This window comes from Ceratotherium simum, chromosome 2, assembly GCF_057802395.1.
Source record: "Ceratotherium simum simum isolate JZ-2026a chromosome 2, ASM5780239v1, whole genome shotgun sequence".
Taxonomy (NCBI): Eukaryota; Metazoa; Chordata; class Mammalia; order Perissodactyla; family Rhinocerotidae; genus Ceratotherium; species Ceratotherium simum.
In genome coordinates, this window is record NC_141901.1 from 19,976,000 (window position 1) to 20,000,000 (window position 24,001).

The 24,001-nt window shown below is 36.5% G+C and overlaps 1 protein-coding gene across 5 annotated transcripts in view; it reads right to left on the minus strand.

Annotated features, from left to right (window-relative positions):
* Positions 1-10,713: 10,713 nt before the first annotated feature.
* TRMT1L (tRNA methyltransferase 1L) overlaps positions 10,714-24,001 on the minus strand; it is a 35,297-nt gene continuing 22,009 nt past the window's right edge. For 2 of the 5 annotated variants that reach the window (XM_087438939.1, XM_087438918.1), the window contains 6 exons: positions 18,073-18,151; positions 15,483-15,649; positions 14,465-14,518; positions 12,109-12,235; positions 11,751-11,999; positions 10,714-11,359 (listed from right to left, as the gene is read on the minus strand). In XM_087438939.1, coding sequence (XP_087295065.1) covers positions 11,320-11,359; positions 11,751-11,999; positions 12,109-12,235; positions 14,465-14,518; positions 15,483-15,649; positions 18,073-18,151 — 716 coding nt within the window. In that variant the 3' untranslated portion in view covers positions 10,714-11,319. Of the gene's footprint in view, positions 12,000-12,108; positions 12,236-14,464; positions 14,519-15,482; positions 15,650-18,072; positions 18,152-24,001 lie in introns of all 5 variants that reach the window. The other 3 variants (XM_087438946.1, XM_004424926.3, XM_087438922.1) reach the window with 2 other exon arrangements.

The window sequence follows — 24,001 nt, forward strand, 5'->3', positions numbered from 1 at the left end:
GACCTGTGGGACACCATCAAGTGTATTAATATGCATAATGGGAGTCCCAGAAGGAGAAGAGAGAAAGGGGCACAAAGTGTATTTGAAGAAATAATTGCCAAAAACTTCAAAATTTGATGAATAACATTAATCTGCATATCTAAGAAGCTCAATAAATGCTAGACTCCTGGAAGCAGCGAGAGAAAAGTGATTCATCACATATAAGGGATCTTGAGTAAGATTAACGACTTGCTTCTCATGAGAAGTCATGGAGGCCAGGAGGTAGTGAATGACAGTCAAAATGCTGCAAGAAAAAGACAGTCAACCAAGAATTCTATACGCAGCAAAATTATTCCTCAAAAAGAAAAATTAAAGACATTCCCGCATAAAAACAGGATGAATTTGTCGCTAGCAGCCTGCCCTACAAGAAATACTAAAGGGAGTCTTTTAGGCAGAAGTGAAAGGACATAGTAACGCGAATCCGCACAAAGAAATAAGGAGCACACTGGTTAACCACATAATTAAATATAAAAGACAGTATAAATGTGTTTGTATTAGCTTGGGCTGCTATAACAAAATACCATAGACTGGGTGGCATGAACAGACGTTTATTTCTCATAGTTCTAGAGGCTGGGAAGTCCAGGGTCAAGGTGTGAGTAGATTTGGTTCCTGATGGAGGGCCCTCTTCATGGTTTGCAGACAGCTGCCTTCTCACTGTTTCCTCACGTGGCAGAGAGAGCTCTGGTTACTTTCTCTTATAAGGACACTAATCCCATCATCAACTCATCTTAATGTAATTACCTCCCTTAGGCCCAAATACCATCATATTAAGGGTTAGGCCTTCAACATAATGGATTTGGTGGGGATACACACATTCAGTCCATAACAGTACTTTTGTTTGTAATTTCTGATTCAAAAGAAAACTGTATGAAGTAATACATAAAAAACTGTTGAATGGCTTATAATGTATAAAGATGTAATTTGGCAATAGCATAAAACATGAAGGAGGGAATGGAGCTATATTGGAGCAGAGGTTTTGTAGACTATTGAAATTAAGTTGGTATTAATCTGACCTAGATTATTTTAAATTAAGATATTGATTGTCATCCCTAGCACAATCACTAAGAAAATAACTCCAAAAAATATAGCAAAAGAAAGAAGGAAATTAAGATGGTATACAAGAAAATAACCTTCAACACACAAGAAGGCTATAAAGGAGGAATAGAAAAATAAGACATAACACAGAGAAAACAAATAGCAAACTGGCAGATATAAATTCTGTTACCATTAATTACATTAGATGTGAAAGGACTAAACACTCCAATAAAAGGCAAATATTGACAGAATGGATTAAAAACATGATGCAGCTATATAGTGTCCATAAGAGACATACTTTAGTTTCAAAGAAACAAATTGGTTGAAAGTAAAAGGATGGAAAAACATGTATCAACAGTAACCAAAAGAGAAAGTAGTAGTTATATTAATATCAGACAAAATAGAACTTAAAAATTGCTAGTAGAGACACAGGATATTTTATAATGATTAAAAGAACCAATCATCAGGAAAATATAACAATCATAAACATGTATCCACCAAACAACAGGGCCCAAAAATAAATTCCAGATGAGGCAAAGACTGGCATAATTGAAGGGAGAAATAGACAATTCAGCAATAATAGTTGAAGATGTCAATACCCTATTTTCATAGTGGACAGTTCAACTGGGCTGAAGATCAGCAAGGAAATAGAAGACATGAAGAAAACTTCAAACCACTTAGACCTAACATATCTATAGAAAACTTCACCCAATAATAGTAGAATACAGATTCTTCTCAAGTGAATATGGAATGTTCTCCAGGGTGGATGATAAGCTAGGCCATAAAACAAGCCCCAGTAAATTTAAAAACCCAATTATATAGCATGTGGACTCGGGCTATACTGGAATGAAATTAGAGATCAATAGCAGAAGGAAACTGGTTAGTTTACACATATGTGGAAATAAAACAATACTCCTAAAAAGATGATAGATCAAAGAAGAGAATAAAAATTAAATTAGAAAATACTGTGAAGTGAAAGAAAGTGAAGACACGATGTAATAGAACTTATGGGATGAAGCAAAAGCAGTGCTTAGAGGGAACTTTATAGCTGTAGATGTGTATATTAACAAAGAAGATCTCAATAACCTAACCTTCCACCTTCAGACACTGTAAAGAAGAGCAAACAAACCCCAAAGCAAGCCTAAGGAAAAACAAATAAGTAAAATAGATAATAGGAAAACAATAGGGAAAATCAATGAAACTAAATACTGGTTCTTTAAAAACAACAAAATTGACAAACCTTTAGAGTGATCAAAAAAAGAGAAGACTCAAATTACTAAAGTCAAGAATGAGGGACATCATTACTGACCTTATAGGAATAAAAATGATTATAAAGGAATAATGTAAACAATTGTTTGCCAACAAACGAGATAACCTAGATCAAAGGGACAAATTCCTAGAAAGACACAAACTGGAGAGAGGCTCAAGAACAAAGTGAAAATCTGAATAGACCTAAATAAAAGATTGACTTAGTAATAAGAAAACTTTCCATAAAGAAAAATGCCCAGGCCCAGGTGACTACTCTGGTGAATTCTACCAAATGTTTACAGAATTAAAACCAATCCATCATAAATTTTTACAAAAAATAGATGAGGGTACACTTTCCAATTCATTCTATGAGGCTAGCATTACTCTGGTGCCAAAACCAAACAAAAGCATCACAAGGAAAAAAACCCTACAGATCAATATCTCGTGAATCACAGGCACAAATCGCAAAAAAAAAACTCACTAGCACACCAAATCTAACAACATAGAGCACGGTTGATACAGGACTTCTGCTTCCAGGAAGATGGAGTAGTGTTCTCCCAGAACAGGCAGACAGAAAATAGATTAGTCATTGCCAAGGGTTGGGGAGGAGTGAATAGGGACTGACTACTAATGGGTGTGGGGTTTCTTATTGGGGTAATGAAAATGAGTAATTCTAAAATTGGTAATGCTTGCACAACTCTGAATAATCTAAAACCCCTGAAACAATTCCCTAAACAATATTTTAAAAGGATGCATTTTATGGTGAGTGACATATCTCAATAAGATTATTTTAAAAAATGACTTCCTTTATAGAAGACAGATGGGTCTTCATTTACAGATAAAACTTTCTGTGCCACTCAGCATACTCTTAGTCTAACCATACTAACTTTTGGGCCCAAAGTAAAATTAAAGATGTGCATTAGATGGTGTCTAAGGTTGCTCCCAGCTCAAGTATTTAATGATGCATTCTGATGCTTACAAACAGATGTCTTCATACGAGATGATTTATTTATTTGGGGTAAAACTATGGCCTTTTTGAATATGGCTATACATTTCCTTCCTGTTAAATTCTTCCTTAGTTGCTGTGCTTTTTGAAATTTAAAGCTAGGCAACACAGATTTCTTTTTGTAATTTTATTTAATTAGGAATTGATTTAATAAGTAAATTAGTTGTGTAGCTAAACTGTAATTATTTTAGCAGAATGTAATTAGCGAGTTTTCTTCAGTGATACTGAATTTCTTTCAAATGAACCCCTCAAAATCTTAAGTGATTTTCTTTCATTGTGTATAATAACATTTACTATCAGTCTCCACTTTAGGTGGCTGTATTAGTTTGCTAGGGCTGCCATAGCAAAGTACCACAGATTGGGAGGCTTAAACAACAGAAATTTATTTTCTCACAGTTCTGGAGTCTGGAAGTGCAAAATCCAAGTGTTTGTAGAGTTGTTTCTTCTGAGGCCTCTCTCCTTGGCTTGTAGATTTCATCTTTTCCCTTTGTCTTCATGTGAGTATTCCCTCTGTGCATGTATGTGTCCTAATCTCTTATAAGGATACCAGTAATAGATTAGGGCCCATCCCCAATGACCTCATTTAATCTAAATTACCCCTTTAAAGACCCTATCTCCAAATACAGTCACATTCTGAGGTACTAGGAGTTAGGACTTAAACATATGAATTTTGGGGGCACATGATTCAGCCTATGACTGTGGCGAATACTTATTATGGGCCGTGATACAATTTCGCAGGCAATTCCTAAGGTCAAGATGAAAGCATCCTACTAAATAACACTAAAGTGATCTTTTTACAAAAAATAAGCTGGCTAAAGTCTTAGACTAAATTTTATTCATTTGAAGACCAGTAATACATTGAAAGTACCGCTCAATTGGCAAGAAAAGATTTTCTAAAAGTGTACTTCTTCTGTTTACTAAGTTGACTGAAATTTAAACCCTGGTTTAAACCAAACTCTATTAAGATGATACCAATGGCATACTTTTTTTTTTTTTTAAATGAATAAACTCAACAGGTCAAAGACAAGGATTGTGGAGATAATAGATATTAGTTGTCAACACATTGGGAAGTTAAATGTTATTACATGGACAGTCAACAGTCAAAGGTAACTGATTTAGGATGAAGGAAAGCTTAACAATTGAAGACTTTGGACTGCAGGAAAGGCAAATGTGCAAAATGGGCACGAAGATGGGATAGGTCAATGGTGTGTATAAGGAGTATGTGGAGGCAGAAATCGTCCGTCACCACCACATGACTACTCTTCCATTGTCTCAGCAGGAGAAGGGCAACTGAAAATAAACAGAAAAGTATCCAGAGCTGTGTGAGACATGGGACACCAGGCACACCGGAGGGTGCCCCATGCTGAGGTGAGATGACTCTGGTCCCTTCTCAGACAAAGTCCCCAAAATGCTGGCAGATAGGCTTAGACCTGTTGACTGCTAGATGGAAGATTGGAGGATTCCTCTTAGAGAAACCCACAAAGACTTTTGAGGGTAACCCAAACAAAGTTGCACTCCTTCTCAATCACCTTGCAGGAAGGCCCACCGTAAACAGACTGTACCCTTGCACACAAAACTACTGAAATATAAGAAGCCCAAATCACCAGACATTTAAGGAAAGCCTCTGACATGACAGAGACTGAAACTGACAGATAAAAACAGATGAAAGGTGAAAAAATGAAAAAGATAATGCAGGACACAGAAAAAAAAAACCTTAAAATCTCAGAGAAACGCTTACATTTGCAAATTAAAAGTAACATCTTTAAAAGGAAATATTCAAGAATAAAAAAATTTGAAAATTAAAAAATATGATAGGGGCAGTGTTGAAAACCAATTAAAGTATTGGAATGTAAGTCAAATATATCTCACAGAACATAGTAAACAAAAAGGTGGAAAATAGAGAAAGGTAAAAGTAAAAAAACTATCTAGAAGGCCCAAAATTTCAAAAGTTTCAGGAAGTGAGGAAACATGAAAGAGAGATAAAATTATTAAAGAAATAATATAACAAAATGATTCAGAAGTGAAGGACCTGAGTTTCCAGATTGAAAGAACCCAAGGAATGCCCAGCACAAAGAATAATAAAAAGATGCTTACCAAGCACAGGAACATGGGATAAAAAGATTCTAAAAGCTCCAGAAAGGAGAAAACACATGCACACATTAAAAAAGATAAGAAATCATAATACCAGACATCTCAAAAATAGTATAAAGAACATATATCCTCATCTTCTATAGTAGGAATTTAATGGGTGATGCCTGAAGTTGATTGAATTGAGAATTCAAAATTGAAAATAAAAGGACTATTGGTATATTATTTAGAAATAAGGAGTGGATTCTTGGCCTACTCTTCTACCTCTAAGAATTATTTTGACTTGTGAAATAATGTGTTATGTACTACTTTGGTAAAAATCAAACAAAAACAGTGAAAATAAAACACTTGTATTCTGGTCTCATTTCTGTACCTGAATATGGTGTAACCTTGGCCAACTGTCTTAGTTCCTTAACCCCATTAGCTGTGTCTTGTCTAAGATGAAAGGGTTGATATTGCCTGTGGTCCTTTCTGTCTCTAAAACATGAACACATTATCTTTGAAAGTATGTAATAAAATCTTTATAGGATTGCACACTCTTAAAATAGGAAATTCTTATCAAATGTATCGAGTTTTCAAGTTATAACATTACTGAGAGAGATCTGGAGTTCAATGGGTTTTTACCTATTATCTTCAAAGGGTTGTCATTTGCAATGATTTTGCTATCAATCAAAAACTAAGTGCTAGGAAAATCTTGGCCATAGAAAATGGGAAGGAAGCTGAAAGAGTTAGTGCTTTCTGCATATGCATAGATTATTGAGTACAAAGTATACTGGTTAAGAGGGTTTCAGATATGGAAAATGTACAATAGGCCAGTGGTTAACTATGTTTTTATAATAATTGTGTTCCAGAAGTTTCTATGGGACTGCTTTTGGTCAAAAGTTTACAATTAAACTTTTACTTTACATATGTCTTTATTTCCTTTAATAGAGCCAAATCATCAAGTGGTTAAAAGCAGGAGCACTGAAGTCAGCCTGGGATTGGATCCTGGCTCCTTCACTTGCCAGTTTTAGAACGGCATTGGATAAATGAGCTAATCTCATTTAGCCTTGCTATAGATTATATGATATAATCTATCTAAGGACAACACTGTGTAGTGCTAAATCTCATGTAAACTATTACAATTAATATGCCATTTCCTAGGAATTTTTTTTTTTTTTTTTTGGTGAGGAAGATTAGCCCTGAGCTCACCTCCGTTGCCAATCCTCCTTTTTCCTGAGGAAGACTGGCCCTGAGCTAACATCTGTGCCCATCTTCTATTTTTTTTTTTTTTTTGGTCAGAAAGATTAGCCCTGAGCTAACATCTGTTGCCAATCTGCCTCTTTTTGCTGAGGAAGATTGGGCCAACATCTGTGCCCATCTTCCTCTACTTTATATGTGAGATGCCTGCCATAGCATGGCTTGATAAGAGGTGTGTGGGTCCACACCCAGGATCTGAACCTGTGAACCCAGGGCCGCCAAAGTGGAGTGCGAACTTAACCACTATGCCACCAGGCCAGCCCCTTATCTTCCTCTATTTTATATGTGGGATGCCTGCCACAGCATGGCTTGATAAGCAGTGCGTGGGTCCGTGCCTGGGATCTGAACCTGTGAACCCAGGGCCGCCAAAGTGGAGGACGTGAAGTTAACCACTATGCCACTGGGCCAGCCCCTCTTAGGAAATATTTTTACTTAGCAAGTTTTAGTCTCTGGCCTACGTGATCTAAAATTCTGTTTTCTCAGTCCACTTCAATTGCATAAAATAGGTTGAAGAAGTTTGCAGTTTGGGGATAACTCACATTTACAATTTACTCACATTTTAAAGTTAATAGCCTCATCATCTCCTGAGAGGGAGAAAAGGATCCTTGGGCTAAAGAGGAGTTTGTCTTTGCAGAGTAGGGAAAGGGTGGCCACAGAGAAAGGGATCATATGGACATGGACGATAAGGCATTGTAGACAAATGTAGACGTCTTTCTTTTTAGATGATCAGACTTCGTAACCTCTTCCTGGGCTTTGTGAACTCCCTTCCTTAATGAGGGACAGTCAATTTCTGTATGGAGACTCAGGTTGTGAGATGTTCACTTTTCCAGCCTCCTCTGTAGCTTTACAGCTGAGATAGCTGGAAAAGAAACAGTTTGATCCTGCAAATTGGCTGAATTTGCTATCTTGCTAGGTCTCTTAAGTGAGAGTAGAGACACTGGTTATGAGAGTGGCATTCTGAGGATTGGAGTAAGAGTTTTGGAAAGATTTGGATGAATGAGTATCCTAAATCCTTAACTCCACTGAGCCTCACTTGAAATGGAAGAAACCCTTTAGAAGAAACCCTGTTTGCTGCCATGGCAGACGACCCCTTAATAACCTCACTTCAAGGAGCAGCCCACATGCTCTAACCCTACAATCCCTCATTGTCTCTGGGACATAGAGTCAGATCCCAGCATGTCCTGGGGGACAAATACAAAGTGACCTGAAAGAATGCTTTTTTGATCATATATACTGATGTTATGTGTAGAAAACCCGTGGAAATAGATTCTGAGCATATTGGATCTTGAAGTAAGGAAAACAATTTTTTTTTTTTTTGCTGGGAAAGATTTGCCTTGAGCTAACATCTGTTGTCAATCTTCCTCTCCCTTTTTTTTTCCCTTATCTAAAGCCCCAGTACATAGTGGTATATATTCTAGTTGCAAGTCCTTCTAGTTCTTCTATGTGAGCTGCCACCACAGCATGGCTACTGACAGACAAGTGTTGTGGTTCTGTGCCTGGAAACTGGGCCTGGGCTGCCGAAGTGGAACGTGCGGAACTTAAACCAGTAGGCCATCAGGGCTAGCCCAGAACATAATTTGAAATTGGGTCAAATTATTGCTATGGGTACACTTATACCAGAGATTCTGGCTCAGTCTGTCAGCTTGAACAGTTCGGTGTCTTCTGGTTGAAAGGAATTTTGACTTAGCAATGGCTCATCTAAGTTGAAGGTTAGACGTTAGAAACTCCTTGATATAATGTAGAGAGAAGAAATCAAAAACTTAGAAGGTGGAATGTTGGAGAGGATTTATTATGTATGATCTGCTCACTCATCTCTCACTATATGCCTCATGAGGGCCCTATCAACTCTCTTTACCAAGGCACTGAGAAATAAATACACTGGTGAGCAGGGAACTAGCACCCTTGAAAAGCTTTATAGCATGTCTGTAGCCCAGGGATGCCAATGGGAGATGCTTCAATTGAAATGGACTCGCTGATTCCACCGGCATTGCCAAGACTGCAGTGTGTTGGAAACCAAGTAGTTCCTTTAACTGCTAGACTAGAAAAGTGGGCATAGTCACTATAACAGGCAATAGGGCTGACAGGATGATCAGCATAGTCTGACACAGGGATTTTTGGCCTTGGCTAACTGATCATGTGATCCAAAGGACCAAAGTGGTCCTATTTGATTTATATAACTGAAAACTATAGGTCTGACTTGAGCTACCACAGTAGTCACCATCCCTTACCCAATTTCCAGGCCTAATTTAATTCACATTCCCAAAGCCATCTGAGAAAGGACTCGGCCATAACATCACAAGTATGTATTATGTGTGTTCCTCTTAGCCTTCTCGCAAGTAACCTGTGGTCATTTACTAGAGCCATTATGCTACAAGAAATTCCTAGACCTTTTAGGATTACTGAACTGGTCTTGAGTTAGTTCTAATTTCTGGAAACCAGAACATCACATATTTATTCAGAGTGGAGTCTAATGGAAGTCAGGTGATAAACAGAGTTTTAACCCAAATCCACCACAGTGGCCCCCAAACCTATCTCTTGGTCACTTCCCCCATTTCCTGAGTGTATGGTTTGAGTATTAATGTAAGCAACCAGCAGAGTCAAGACACTGGTTTCCTGACAGTGGAATAAGAACTGGTTCCTTGGGTACACTAAATTTTTTTTTTTTTTTTGAGGAAGATTAGCCCTGAGCTAACGTCCGTGCTAATCCTCCTCTTTTTGCTGAGGAAGACCGGCTCTGAGCTAACATCTATTGCCAATCCTCCTCCTTTTTTTCCCCAAAGCCCCAGTAGATAGTTGTATGTCATAGTTGCACATCCTTCTAACTGCTGTATGTGGGACACGGCCTCAGCATGGCTGGAGAAGCAGTGCGTCGGTACGCGCCCAGGATCTGAACCCAGGCCACCGGTAGTGGAGTGTGCACTTAACCGCTAAGCCATGGGGCCGGCCTGTGTTCACTAAATTTTAATGGAGGGTTACATTTACAATTTACAATGTGGTCAACATTTACAGTGTCCCAAATTACTACTGTTACAGGAACAAGGTGCTAATGTAGAGGTAAATGGAATTTTAAAAGTACTTCCTCTTTAGGTTGATACAGTACCTTAACAGAGTTCCAAGCTACTTCCTACCAAACTTTCTTCAGAAAATTTGCCTGTATATGTGAAATTAATATGCATACACATATATTTTAAATAACAGTGATTTACATATTTTTATATCAAATTAGGCTCCTGGCATAAAACCCAACTTCATCACTGATCAAAATATGTCGTGCAGGGCCGGCCCCGTGGCTTAGTGGTTAAGTGCGCACGCTCTGCTGCTAGCGGCCCGGGTTTGGATCCCGGGCGCGCACCGACGCACCGCTTCTCCGGCCACGCTGAGGCTGTATCCCACATACAGCAACTAGAAGGATGTGCAGCTATGGCATACAACTATCTACTGGGGCTTTGGGGGAAAAAATAAATAAATAAAATTATATAAAAAAAAAAAATGTAGTGCTGATAAGCATTTAGCAAAATTTGAGACTGATATTCAATTTAACAATATGTACTAAATCAGATGATCCAAGTGCTGGTTTGCCTTCTGGATTTATAGTAACTTTTTTTAACTACACAAACAAAAAAAAGTAATAACTTTTATTTGTTTTTTTGCTCATTTGTGAGTTATAATTTTAAGTGGCAAGAATTACAGAGTTGTTTTTACGGCCATTATAGAAACTAACTTGTGTTTCACCTATTCCTTTATTTTACTAAAATGTATGATTCCATTAATTGGAGAAAAGAAAAAACATCCTCCTAGGACTATGCTTTAATAACACAAAGAGATTTTCCTTTCTTTCTGCTAAATTAATATTCTATGTTGATGTAACCCTCACTCTCTGGATTTTTGTTGATGTCATGGGAGTTTTTTTCTCATGTAGCACATTTAAGTCTTTCAGTTATAACTCCCCCTCCATCCCTCAACTGAATGCTTGTAAAAAGTTATTTCATCTAAGAAATACTTCAGGGTAAATACAGATTAAATCCTTGAGACAAAAATCTAAACTTTATACCAAATCCTTTCATCCAAATTCTTATATTCAAATGAAGCAAGAACAATATTTATTAATGGAAACAAGATTTTTTTCCAACTAATTTTCATAGTCATGTTAGCCTGGGCTACTTATACAAAAAATTAGCACATACACATGTCAGAAAAACCAACCAAACTAAACAACAAAAAAACCACCCCCCAAACTAAAAAATCCTCAATTCATAAGTTCATAAGGTGACAAGTTTTACTTCTGAGAGGTAGCACAACCAAGCAAATGAATATTGTACGTGCATTAACTGAGGCACTTGAGATCACCCAGTTTGTTTAATTTATAAAAAAATTTCTCCTCTTCAGAATTTCAGTGCTTGTGAACAATTATTATATTAGAACAATGGTCTCAATTTACTTTGACAAAATCATACTCTGCAGTTTAGTCATCTAGACCTTAAACTTACACGAAAAATGTATTTGTATCTCAGGCAAGTATTTCATTTCCCAAAAGCTAGTAATAAATTAAAAGATCAATGAGGGGAGAGGTATGATTTCTTAAAATTGGGAACATATTTTTAGCTTTGTAAATGTGAAATACATTAGCGACCTGAAAGGAACTGTTCTTCCTATTCTATTCAGGGTCATTTCCATATGTGAAAGGCTCTGGCTTCATTCTGTACACTACAAACAGAAAAACAGAAACATCATGAATCAGTTTAAGTAGTGATGTGATTAAGAAAGGATGGCTTCCATAAAATACATAAAATTCTAAACACTTTGCATATGAAAATTTTCTGAGTTATTAAACAGTAGGGTGATCTCAGTTATAAACTTGGCTTCATATGAAATGTTTTCATTAAAATTTTAAGTTTTCTTTAAAATAAGAAAAACTTGGAAAGCATAGTTCCCAAACCGGCTAAGTTAGAAACAGCTAATTTTCTGAATGAAAACAGCATTGTTTTTTATTTTTACACCACTGAATTGAAAGAATAGAAAAAGAACTACAGTTGGAATAGAGAACTATTAGGCCATCTATACAGACAACTGGGAATAAACACTTCTCTACATTTACCATCTTCTGCAACCACTTGCTTCTGCTTTGTCCTTCACTGACATTTCAATCTTGTCAGCTATTGTATCTTCAGATGCTGATTGGACATGGCCCTCTGACTGTCCTCCAGTGTAGGTGGGGGTGCTGTACTTTAAAAGGATAGATTTAAACTGCATAAGAGGTGCATCTGTACGAACACCCATTGGGTCAAAATGAGTTCGGCTTACTCGAAAGCCTGCTTGAGAAAGATAGCACAAAAACTTTTTTAACCTATAGCAAGGAAAGGAAAAAAAAAATAATGAGGTTCTTGTATTTTTATTTAAATCACAGTATCATTAAAATATAAAATATACATTTTGCCATTCACTGGCTGTCTTACTTTGGCATATTCATTCCTTTAATGCTGTGTCTGTGGATGTTGTAATAAAAGGGAGGATGTTCAGTACTGATATCAGTCTTTTGCCTCTTGGCTAAATTTGTGATTGTTTCATTACTTTTTCTCTTTCCTGAAACATACACATATATACACACACACACACGTAAAGTTAGCATTCTCTTAAAAATTACAAACCAAATACTTTTATAACCAAATACTGTCTCAAGTCTAAATCCTCTGACAGATCCCATTTCAACCTATCTATCCAATCTTAATTCTTACAATAAGATAACTTTTATTGTAAGAATAAGATACTTATTCTTGATATTTTCACTATTCTTCACCCATGTAATTTTAATATTTAACTGTTTTCTGAGTCAGAACTTCCTTTCTACCTTCTTCAATTTCAAGCCTCAATTCTATTTCCATCTCCTGTAGAAAGCCATTTATGAATTCTGGGCCAATCACCTCATAGATTTCATTACTGTCAATAGTACTACCTAGAGTTTGACTAAGTTCTGTCATTTTTTCTTTTCTTGTTTCATGTATGTAGGTCTTTTATGTGTGTAAATCCTTTCTTCCCAAATTATATTCTAAGTTCCTGGGGATAATGTCCTTCACTTTTATACTTGTACTCTCTGCTGAATGCCAATATCTGATACATAGTAGGTCTTTAATGAACACAAAACCAACAAAAACAACAAAAAATAAGTCTCAAGGGCTTGGATACAGAAACTTATAAAGGTACAATGTATGATTATTGCCTACTTCTTACCACAGCACTTAGCCTTTCCATTTTAAGTGAAAGGAAGCTAGCAAATAAGTTTCTAGCAATGTATCTTTCCAAAAACCACAAAAGGAAGACAATTGAGATATCTAAGTTACTAAATATGAGATTTGGCTGAATGTTCAAGTCTTAATAATTTATATACGGATGTTATGGCCAAATCTTAATTCTTCACAAAAAACAATTAACATTCACTTAAGCAAAGGTATTCAGAAGGCAAATTTGATGCATGAAAATGCCAGTTGCATTCAAAGACAAATATAAATTATTGTTGAACTGGTGCCATTTTGCAGAAAACAAAAACAACTCAGGGCTCCTCCATTAAATCAGGTAATTAAAACTTGACTATACCCTTGCATGAAATCTAAGAAGGCATATTGACCCCATATTTAGTATAAGCTCTAGGAAAGTCTGAGACTAAATATCTAATACAATACCTTAATAATGACTATCATCAGCAGTACATGGATTTTTTTGGCCTGGTATTTTCTATCATCTAAGGTTTTATATGTTTAGAGATTAGTTTAATTCTCTGAATTTTTGTATGAGAAAGGCTCAGAGATTTTAAATATTTTTAAAACTTAGGTTTTACTTTATTCTAAAAAGGATTTAAGACAACTCTGCTGAAGATGAGGGACCTGGCTGAGGTTACAGAGAAGTATAATGATGTTCTTAAATCTAATGCTCTTTACAATACACCATAATGTCTTCATCTTCCCTCTGACAGAGAAATTAAGTAGAATAAATCATTTTAAGCAATATGAATGTTAGCAAATTAGTTGAAGATGCCAATGAACAAGACTGCTGGAAAGAGCATGCCGTAGTTATTAAACCTTATGCTATTAACAGGAGTTGAAGTTTTCTTGTCTTTGAAGGTCAAAATTAAAATGCTGAGCAACTAATACAAAATTACAGCTGCTAATTATGATCCTCTGCTCTTTCAACCTTAACACTATTTTCTTCTTTTTACCTGTATTCAAAACACATTTAGAATCTAAACTTGCCTTTTAAAAAGCAAAACAAAACCTTAGACATTAAGGCGCTGACATTACAAACCTTAACACACTTTTGAAATGAATTTGCAATGCCTATCTTTTGAAGTATGCACTATATTTTCAAGTATGCACGTATCCCAAATTATAAGAAAGGCCATATAATAAATTCTTATGGCTAAGGAATAGGGTGTTCTGGTTAATCAATGGAATTGCTATAAATCATATGCTGATGAGAAAGTTTAAAAGAATTAGAATAAAATTTACTCTTAACTCTGTAACTTGATCAAATATAATCTGATATTATTTTGGTTCACATGGTTCTTCAAGATCGTATAGTTCTTTCAAGGGGATTACCACATATTAGAGATGTGGACAAAGCACATGTTAATAGAAATTTTGAACTGTGCAAATGCCAGATAAAGAAGTTTTACTATAATTATGTTATCAGTCTAATATGATGAAAATGCATTTTGAAGTAGACTACCAAAGCAATCTCTTCTCTTCCTACCCTTCTGCTATATGCCTTTTGGCACTGATAGATAAATATGTACATATATACACACATATACATACATACCTTGTGCAAGGTAATTATCTGTTGTGGTATCATCTGTAGTTTTTATAAATTCTTCTAAAATAAAAACAAATGGGAATAATAAACTACTTTATAGAATGACATTAAGCAACAATTTAAAGTTTAAATAAAAGCTTACTAAATTCTATTGACACTGCTTTTATGAATACATAAGAGATTCTGTGGCCAAAACAGGCTGCAAGAATTACACTTTTTAACCCTCTATAATATCTGCTTCTTCTAATGACTTATGAAAATGCTAGGATGTCTAATAGGCCCACCCTTACATCAACAGCCAGATAAACTACAAAAGCCTATTTATACTAAAGAGAAAACAAAGGAGAAAAAACTTCGCTTTACTGAGTGATGTGTAAATAACTTCCGTGTCTTAATGGATATTACCAAAAATTTTGGCCACACTACTCTCAGAATTACCTAAGGTTTCTCTTGCAGATATAGGGTAATAAAATCACAATCGACTGGGGCCAGCCTGGTGGCGCAGCAGTTAAGTTTGCACACTCTGCTTTGGCGGCCCGAGGTTTGCCGGTTTGGATCCTGGGTGCAGACCTACTCACTGCTCATCAAGCCATGCTGAGGTGGCGACCCACATACAGCAACTAGAAGGACGTAGAACTATGACATACAACTATCTACTGGGGCTTTGGGGAGAAAAAAGGTAAAAAGGAGGAAGATTGGCAACAGATGTTAGCTCAGGGCCAATCTTCCTCAAAAAAAAAAAATCACAATGGACTTTTAGTTCTTTTAATCTACTAAAAATGAAAAAATATATATATATCTTAATAAAATCATATTCATTTCAGGTTCTGACTATAAACCTGAAGAAAACCATGCAATTAAAGAAAAAAAGTTAAAAACCGGATTATAATTAGACTCATTAGAGAAGATTAGTTAAAGCACGCTACTTATAATTATAGTGCTTTTGATTATAACATCAAATAAAGATAAAAAAGATAGAGTATTTTTGATAACCAATTTGTAAGCTAGTGTTCAATTTAGTCACCTTGTTTGTTGAGATTTGAAGGTGTATGAACTGAGAACTGACTTTGAGGAGTACACTCTGACTCAAAAATTAATGTCTTTATTAGGGTCTGAATGTCATCTAAACCATGGTGAAGAGACTCAAATAGCATTCTTTTGAGGAATCCAGTATTGAAAAGGGAACTTGACCTGAAAAAAAAGAAAAAATAGAAAACTGCGTTTAAGAAATGTTTATTTTCTTTAAAACAAAAAGTCTCCATAATCTAACCACAACTAAGATATATAACTAATTATAGGATAAATACTGAAATTAAGAAAGAATTTATGATTTAGTTTAAAATTGTTTACTTTCTACTTGCGCACTCCTTTTATCATGTCAGTTCCCTAAGCTAGTGGGATTCGTCAAGGAAATTTCATTCACAGTAAATCAACAAGAATTTACTGAGCCCTCATAAGGTGTACAGCCCTGTGGTACACAGAGGTGTGGAAGATATACCAAAGCATAAAATACAACGTTTACCCTATAAAACCCTATAAATCTAGACAGGATCTAGATAGGGATATAGTGTAATGCAGAGGTTTTCACAATGCATATTCTGTCAGTAATAGTAAATCTTAATTCCAGTGTGTATATGCTAGGGTGGGGCAGGGGGAGACACATGAGAATTACATGTGGTGGTGCAAATGTAGTTAAAAAATGGCCCAAAGGTGAGTCTGATATGCTTCTCATTTAATTTGAGAATCACAAGTATAATGGACAGAATATAAAATTCCAAGTCAAATAAATCTGGACTCCTATCCTGGCTCCACCACTTACTAGCTATGTAATCTTGAGTAATTACTGCTTTTGAGTCTCATATTCCCATCATAAAATGGAAAAATAAAACCTCTCACAGACTTGTTATGGGAATTAAATGAGATCGCACACCTACAATTCCCAGTACAAAGCATATCCTCAATGAATGGTAGGTATTATTAGGGTTAGCAAAATATACGAAAGGATGTATGATTTTAAAATGTCAAATGAATGATCAATGTAAGATTACTAAAAGGGAATTGAGAGATTATTTCGGGTTGAGGCACTAAGGAGAGACTTCAAGAGGACACAGAATGTGAATTGGAGGTGGGGAAGGGGGAAGACATTCTGGATGAGAGTAAAGAGATGAACAATGGCTTTAAGTGAGGAAATTGGTTTAGAACTCAGTCCCAGGAGTCAGAAAACCTAAGTTCTGGCCTTGCTTGTGCTACTAACTAATTTTGGGGGATCAGCTTTAGCTAGCATTTAAAAACACTGCCATAATTTTCTCATCTGTAAAATGGGGGAGTTGGGCTAGATCTTCCTTCTGGATCCAGCAACCTGCTATTCTTAATTTTCCCAGTTCTGAGATCAGTAACTAGGATCAATGTGTAGCAGATGATATAGGTAAGAGAATACTAGAAGTAAGGGCTGGGTCATTCTTTTTTTTTTTTAAGTACAGTTGACATACAATATTGTATTCGTTTCAGGTGTACAACACAGTGATTTGACATTTATTTACATTACAAAATGATCACCCTGATAAGACTAGTTACCATCTGGGATCACACAAAGTTATTACAATATTGTTGAGTATATTCCCTATGTTGTACATTGCATCCCTATGACATTTATTTTATGACTGGAAGTTTGTACCTCTTAATCCCCTTCACCTATTTCGTCCTTCCCCCTACTCCCCTCCTCTCTGGTCACCACCAACTGGCTCTCTGTATTTTTGAGTCTGTTTCTGTATCGTTTGTTCACTTGTTTTTTTTTTTTTTAGATTTCACATATAAGTGAAATCACATGGCTAGGTCATTCTTAATCTAAAGGTATTTACATGGGATGAAAATAAAATAATGGGCATCAACACAAACATATTTACCATTTGGATTAATTTTTAGCTTTAGTAGAAGGCTAAACCTTGACCTTGTAAAGTAATGAGGTAGAAGTTTGCAATGATTCTTGTCATAATGTTGTTAGGAATCTCAAATTTCTACGAGAACCTCTAGTAATAAACAAGCTTAAGGTAAGGATTCTGATTAAAAACAATCCAACTTTAAGGCACTAAAAACACAGCTAACAGTTACTAATGATGCAAAAGCACACATACATTAAATATTTGCAGTTGTGTCCCATCTAAACAGCTTTACCTAAAACAAAAGCAGACATTTACTTTCACATGTCCTTCTCACTTTAAACTAATTCCTCAAAGACCTTTTATATTTGTTGACTCTTCTATAAAAAGTAACCATGATCAATTTACAATCACAGACTAGTTCTACAATTATCAACTGAAAAATGCCTCATTTTTACTATTCAGAAATGAATTATCTAGTCTGCAGATCAGCCAGGCTTCTCTTTGATCCTACTGCCTCTTAGCACTGCCACAAACTTCACAGAATAATGGTACAGAAAAATCTGAAAACAGACAACACCTCAGGTTCATAGGGGGAGAAGAGTCATAATTATTTGCCTAGACTTAAAGAAAACCTGAATCTAAATTTGCTTGTCTTTTACCACACATAATCAAAAGTCAACAATCAAATCAATACATAAATCAATTTTGAATATATTACTATGCTTAAGCACATACCACAGAGGTCCAAGTTCTATTGCTGTCTTTCCAGGCATGCTTCCATGACAGTTACAGGGCAGCTGTCTATATGGGTTTTCTGTGAAAAGACAATAAGAAGAGAAATCAAAGGAGAAATGACAATGTAAATAGTGGTAATTGTTATATTAATAATAATTTGCAGCTACTATATACTGAGGATCTACTATGTGCCAGGTATTGTGCCAAGTACTTTATACGCATTAAAAAAATTTAATCCTTATAACTCTAAAGTAGGTACTATTAAAATCTCAATTATACAGATCAGAGGATTAAAGCTTAAGAGAGGTTGTAGAAATCCATGTTAAATGGCTTATTAGAGGCATAACTTTTACTAGCTGTTAGTCACTATACTACATGAAATAATTTAGGTAGGATAAAGTCTTATAAAGTCCACAAGATATCTATATTTTAAAATCAACTGATTGGGGTAAAATTTACATGCAATAAAATGCACACATTTTACATGAAAAGGTTGATGAGTTGTGGCAAATGTATATACCCACATAACCAACATCCCACCAAAATAAACACATTTCTCACAAATTAACTCTGCTGCAATTGGGAAGAAAATGATTTATTCTATTCCTAGGCTTGATTCATGTTCAGCCCCCAAATTGTAGGCTAGAAGAAACTAATTCAGTTTAAAGAGCAATGAGAGGCCTGATACCATCACCAGGAAATTGGAGAGGTATGAACACTCTTCTTTGTTTCCAAAACAGGGCAAAATTATTCTACTATTGGACTTTTCAGATCGCTTAAGGCCCAGAATAGTCATTTTAAATCAGACTCTCTCCAACTAACTTCCCTCAGGCCATTCCTGGGTTGATCATTCACTTTCTTGGAATGGCCTGATCTAATCAATCAGTCCTAGATATACCCAGAACCCAGGATTATGGTGGTAGAGACATAATCTATAGCTCCTTGCTATTTGATATCACTCTGTTATTCAGTGCAATTAAATGTCATAATGCACAGTTGTGAGATCTTATTTTAGGTTTAAAGGTTTCCCTCACTGTTTGTTCCTAGGTCTACTTTTCAGTATTATTTAACTCTTAAGTTTTAAAGGAAGGTGTGGTTATCACCAACACTAGCTTTATTGAGAACTATGTTCCTCAAACATTATATGAATATATTCAAGAAGTCTTCCCCAAATTAGGGTGATTTACATTTATGGTTCTGTTATTTACACCCACTTACCACAGGCAGGCAGCACACATATGAGTTTGTATTAGTCAGTTTGTTTCTTGATGCACTATGCAAAATGCTCCCATCATACAAACCTATGTCTTTTCCCAAGCCCCTTGCCTAGGATTTCTCAGTGCTGTGTCAACATCAGCAAATTCCCTCTCTGAGGGGTCAGGGCTATCATTTCAAGTTACCAGTAGCAAAAAATAAAAGAGTAAAGAAAGAAAGAAACTAGAATTTCCATGTCATTGGTATATAGGCTATGAAGGCAGTTCCAGACGAATTCAAAAACACTGGGAGACTTCTATTTAAATGCAACGGATTAAACACACACTTTTTCTCTGCTATCTCTTAAAGCATTATTAAAATGAGAGCAAAGGAATAAAATTCAAACCCTAAAGAGACAAGGTAACAAAAGATGGTGTGAGATATCAATAAAATTTCAGAAGTGGGAATCAGATACAGAAGGGGATAACTGATTTAGCAGGCCAAAGAAAGCCACAACCTATGCCTGAAATGGGTAGATGGGCTACCAACAAAACTGGAAGCCCACTGGCACTGTGGGACCCCAGAAAGGCCTGAGAATTAAAGGTACTGATTGTCTCTGAAGATGGGTATAGGGTGGTACTGCAAAAAAGAGGCCTGGTTAAAATTTTTTAAGAGGCTGAATTAAGACTCCTCATCTTCTTCTCTAATACCCACAGTCAGGCTTCTGTGTCTTCCCCATTCCAAAAGATGAAGTTAATCTTGGGTAAGGCTGAACCATCAAGGATCTGGCACCAGGGACATTTGTCACAGTTGAGGGTGACAACTGTATAAGTGGTAAGACCTAGTATCCTTCCCCAACATGGCTTCTAAAAAGCTGATAGAAGATTGGAAGATTCCTCTCTAGAAAAACTTACCAATCCAAGAGCAAGACCTATATATATTTATTGGAATTTGGGGGACCTCCTAGTGAAAAAGCAGACTGGTGCCTTTTCATTGTAATCAAATTCATCAGTTTATAAGCCCTGCCCCAAGTGCTTCCAAATAGCTTTTAGTATGGACAACCAAAGACCACTAGACATTTGAGATCTACCATGACACAGAACAAAATTACAGAACAGAAATAGCTAGGAAACAGAACTAAAACAACAAAATAATAACAACAATACAAAAAAGAAAACAAAAAAAACCTATCCTCCCCTATATATAAAATATACCCAACTATAATCAATATTCTTAGAGATGTAAGATTAGATTTTGCATCTCTGAAACAATAGGACACTACTAAAAAAGTAGCATCTCTGAAACAATAGGACACTACTAAAAAAGTAACAATGAGAAAATGTGAAATAACTCTTAGAACAGGTGACAGAAATTTAAATAGGAGAGTTGGAAAATAAAAATCAAGAAAATCTAGAAAGTAGAAATGTCAAAGAAATGAATAGTAGAGACATTTAAAAAAAAAAAAATCAGATGATCAATCTAGGAGATCCAACATATAACCAAAAAGAGTTCTTGGAAGAAAGAACAGAGATAATTTGAGGGAAGAAAATTATTCAAGAAATAATACAAAAATATTTCCCAGAACTGAAGAACTCAAGCTTCCAACTTTTTTTTTTTTTAAGGTTTTTTTTAAGATTTTATTTATTTATTTATTTTATTTCCCCCCAAAGCCCCAGTACATAGTTGTATGTCATAGCTGCACATCCTTCTAGTTGCTGTATGTGGGACGCAGCCTCAGCATGACCGGAGAAGCGGTGCGTCAGTGCGTGCCCAGGATCCAAACCCGCTGCCTGCCAGCAGCGGAGCACGCGCACTTAACCGCTAAGCCACGGGGCCGGCCCTCAAGCTTCCAACTTAAAAGTGCTCACATATTATTCAGCACAATGAACTAAAAAAGATGAATTCATATACATATTATCACAAAATTATTTTAGAATATTGGGTAAAGAAGAGATATTTTAAGAGCATTCAGAGAGAAAAAAAAAAACCACAACGGAACAGATATAAGAACGATAGCAGACTTGTCAATATATGGACTACACAAAGTCCTGGTCTATTGACAATGGAGTAATACCTTAAACATTGGAATAATACAAGGGAATAACTGTAGAATAATGGAATGGAATGGAATAATACCTTAAATATTCTGAGGAAAAATGATTTCCAACCTAGACTTCTATACTTGGCCATGCAATCCTTCTCAGGAAGCTACGGGAAAAAGTGTTCACTCAAAATGAGCAAGTAAACAATGGAAGTGGAAAATACATAACATCTAAGACATAGGAGATTCATCACAAGAAGAAAGGCAAAGAAAATTTCCAGGACGATGGTTAAAAGGAGGGCCTAGGGCAACGGCTGTCAGCAGACTTAGAAAACAAACAACCCAAACTAGACCAGGAGAACTGTCTCCAGGGGAGTGAAACTGGGAGCCAAAGATTCCCTGATGTGCTTAACAATACTGAGAGGAGAACTGAAACTGTAGCAAAGAGTTTAAGGATGGATTATGAAAAGTACACATACGCACAACAGGTAATAAAAACAGCAATTATTAATTCCAGAGTTATCAAAGAGTTATATAAAAAAAGAAACATTAATACAGCATATTAACGGGTTCATCCGTGTTGCAGCAGCCTTTTAAGATAGGCAGCAATGATCCTTGTCTCCTGGTATTCACACCCTTGTGTAATCCCCTCCTGTTGAGTGTAAGATCACTGGATCTAGAGACTCATTTCCAATGACTAGAATATGGCAAAAGTGATGGATATTATTACTGAGACTAGGTTACAAAAGACCGTGACGTCTGTCTTGCTTGCACTCTCTCTCTCTCTGGCTCTTCTTGCTTGATCCTTTTTATGAGGCAAGCTGCCATCTCGTGAGCTGCTGTATGAATAGGCCTGCGTGACGAAGAACTGAGGATACCTCTGAGCAGCCAGCAAGGCGTTGAGGTCTTCAGTCTTAACAACCTACAAGCATCTGAATCCAGGCAATAAACCATGTGAATGAGATTGTAAGCAGGTCCTTCCCCAGTCTTGATGACTGCAGCCCTGGCCAACACCTCCATTGTGGCCTTGTGAGAGACCCTGAGCTAGTGGACCCAACTGAGCAATGCCCAGGTTCTTGACTTAGAGAAACTATGAGAGAGTAAATGTTGTTTTAAGTTACGAAGTTTTAAAGTAATTTGTTACACAGCAATAAAATAACTAATATAACTTGTGAACAATATTTTTATATTTAAAAATATAGGACCGGCCCCGTGGCTTAGCGGTTAAGTGCGCGTGCTCCGCTGCTGGTGGCCCAGGTTCGGATCCCGGGCGCACACCAACGCACCGCTTCTCCGGCATGCCGAGGCCGGGTCCCACATACAGCAACTAGAAGGATATGCAGCTATGACATACAACTATCTACTGGGGCTTTGGGGGAAAAAACAAATAAATAAAAATATAAACACTGAATATTGATTTAGCCAGCGCTAGAGAGGGGAAGTGCATGCATGTGACTGGGTTGGTTTGAGAGGCCAAATACTCTTCTTCCATGAAAGGAAGTTATAGGTAGTATAGGCATGCTATTTAGAAATAGGAATGTAAACATGAGAAGAAACAGCTGTGAGATTTGAGCTGGTTACTTTAGGGAGTGGGACAGGGATCATTATGTTATTAATAAGACTTATGGAACTATTTGACCTGTTAAACTATGTATTATAAATTGATGAAAATTAAAAATTCTGAACGAACTGACTTCTTTGAAGGACATACTCATTTATACTCTGTAAGTCCTATATGACTGCAAACAAAATGCAGAAAATAAATCATATTGCTTTATAGCATTTTTTTTTTTTGTGAGGAAGATCAGCCCTGAGCTAACATGCATGCTAATCCTCCTCTTTTTGCTGAGGAAGACCGGCTCTGGGCTAACACCTATTGCCAATCCTCCTCCTTTTTTTCTTCCCCAAAGCCCCAGTAGATAGTTGTATGTCACAGTTGCACATCCTTCTAGTTGCTGTATGTGGGACGTGGCCTCAGCATGGCCGGAGAAGCGGTGCGTCGGTGCACGCCCGGGATCCGAACCCAGGCCGCCAGGATTGGAGTGCATGCACTTAACCGCTAAGCCACGGGGCCGGCCCTATAGCAATTTATTAAGTCAAAAATCCTTTAAAATGTTAGATTAAAAAAAAAACTACTGTAGGGGCCTGCTCTGCGGCCTCATGGTTAAGCTCAGCATGCTCTGCTTTGGTGGCCCGGGTTTGCTTCCTGGGTGTGGACCTACACCACTCCTTGGTGGCTATGCTGTGGCAGCGACCCACATACAAAACAGGAAGATTGGCACAGATGTTAGCTCAGGGCAAATCTTCCTCAACCAAAAAGAGGAAGATTGGCAACAGATGTTAGCTCAGGGCGAATCTTCCTCAACAACAACAACAACACAAAACCCAAAAAACCCACAAACTACTGTAGTAACAGCCCCAAATTATAAAGCAACATGAAGGACTTCTGATGGAGAAGGAAAGATGTTAGATTTTTATAGATTCAGAATCAAATCTGAGTAGAGTGTATTTGAGTTTAGTTACTTGTTGATATTGTAAAACACAACATGGTGACAGATGAAAAGATAAAAAACTCAATGTAAGAAAGAACTGATTCATAATTTTAAAGGCAGGAACATCATCAGTAACACTGTGGTACAAGGTAAAAAGAAATACTGAGATTCTTTTTTTTTTGAGGTAAAATCCACATTACTG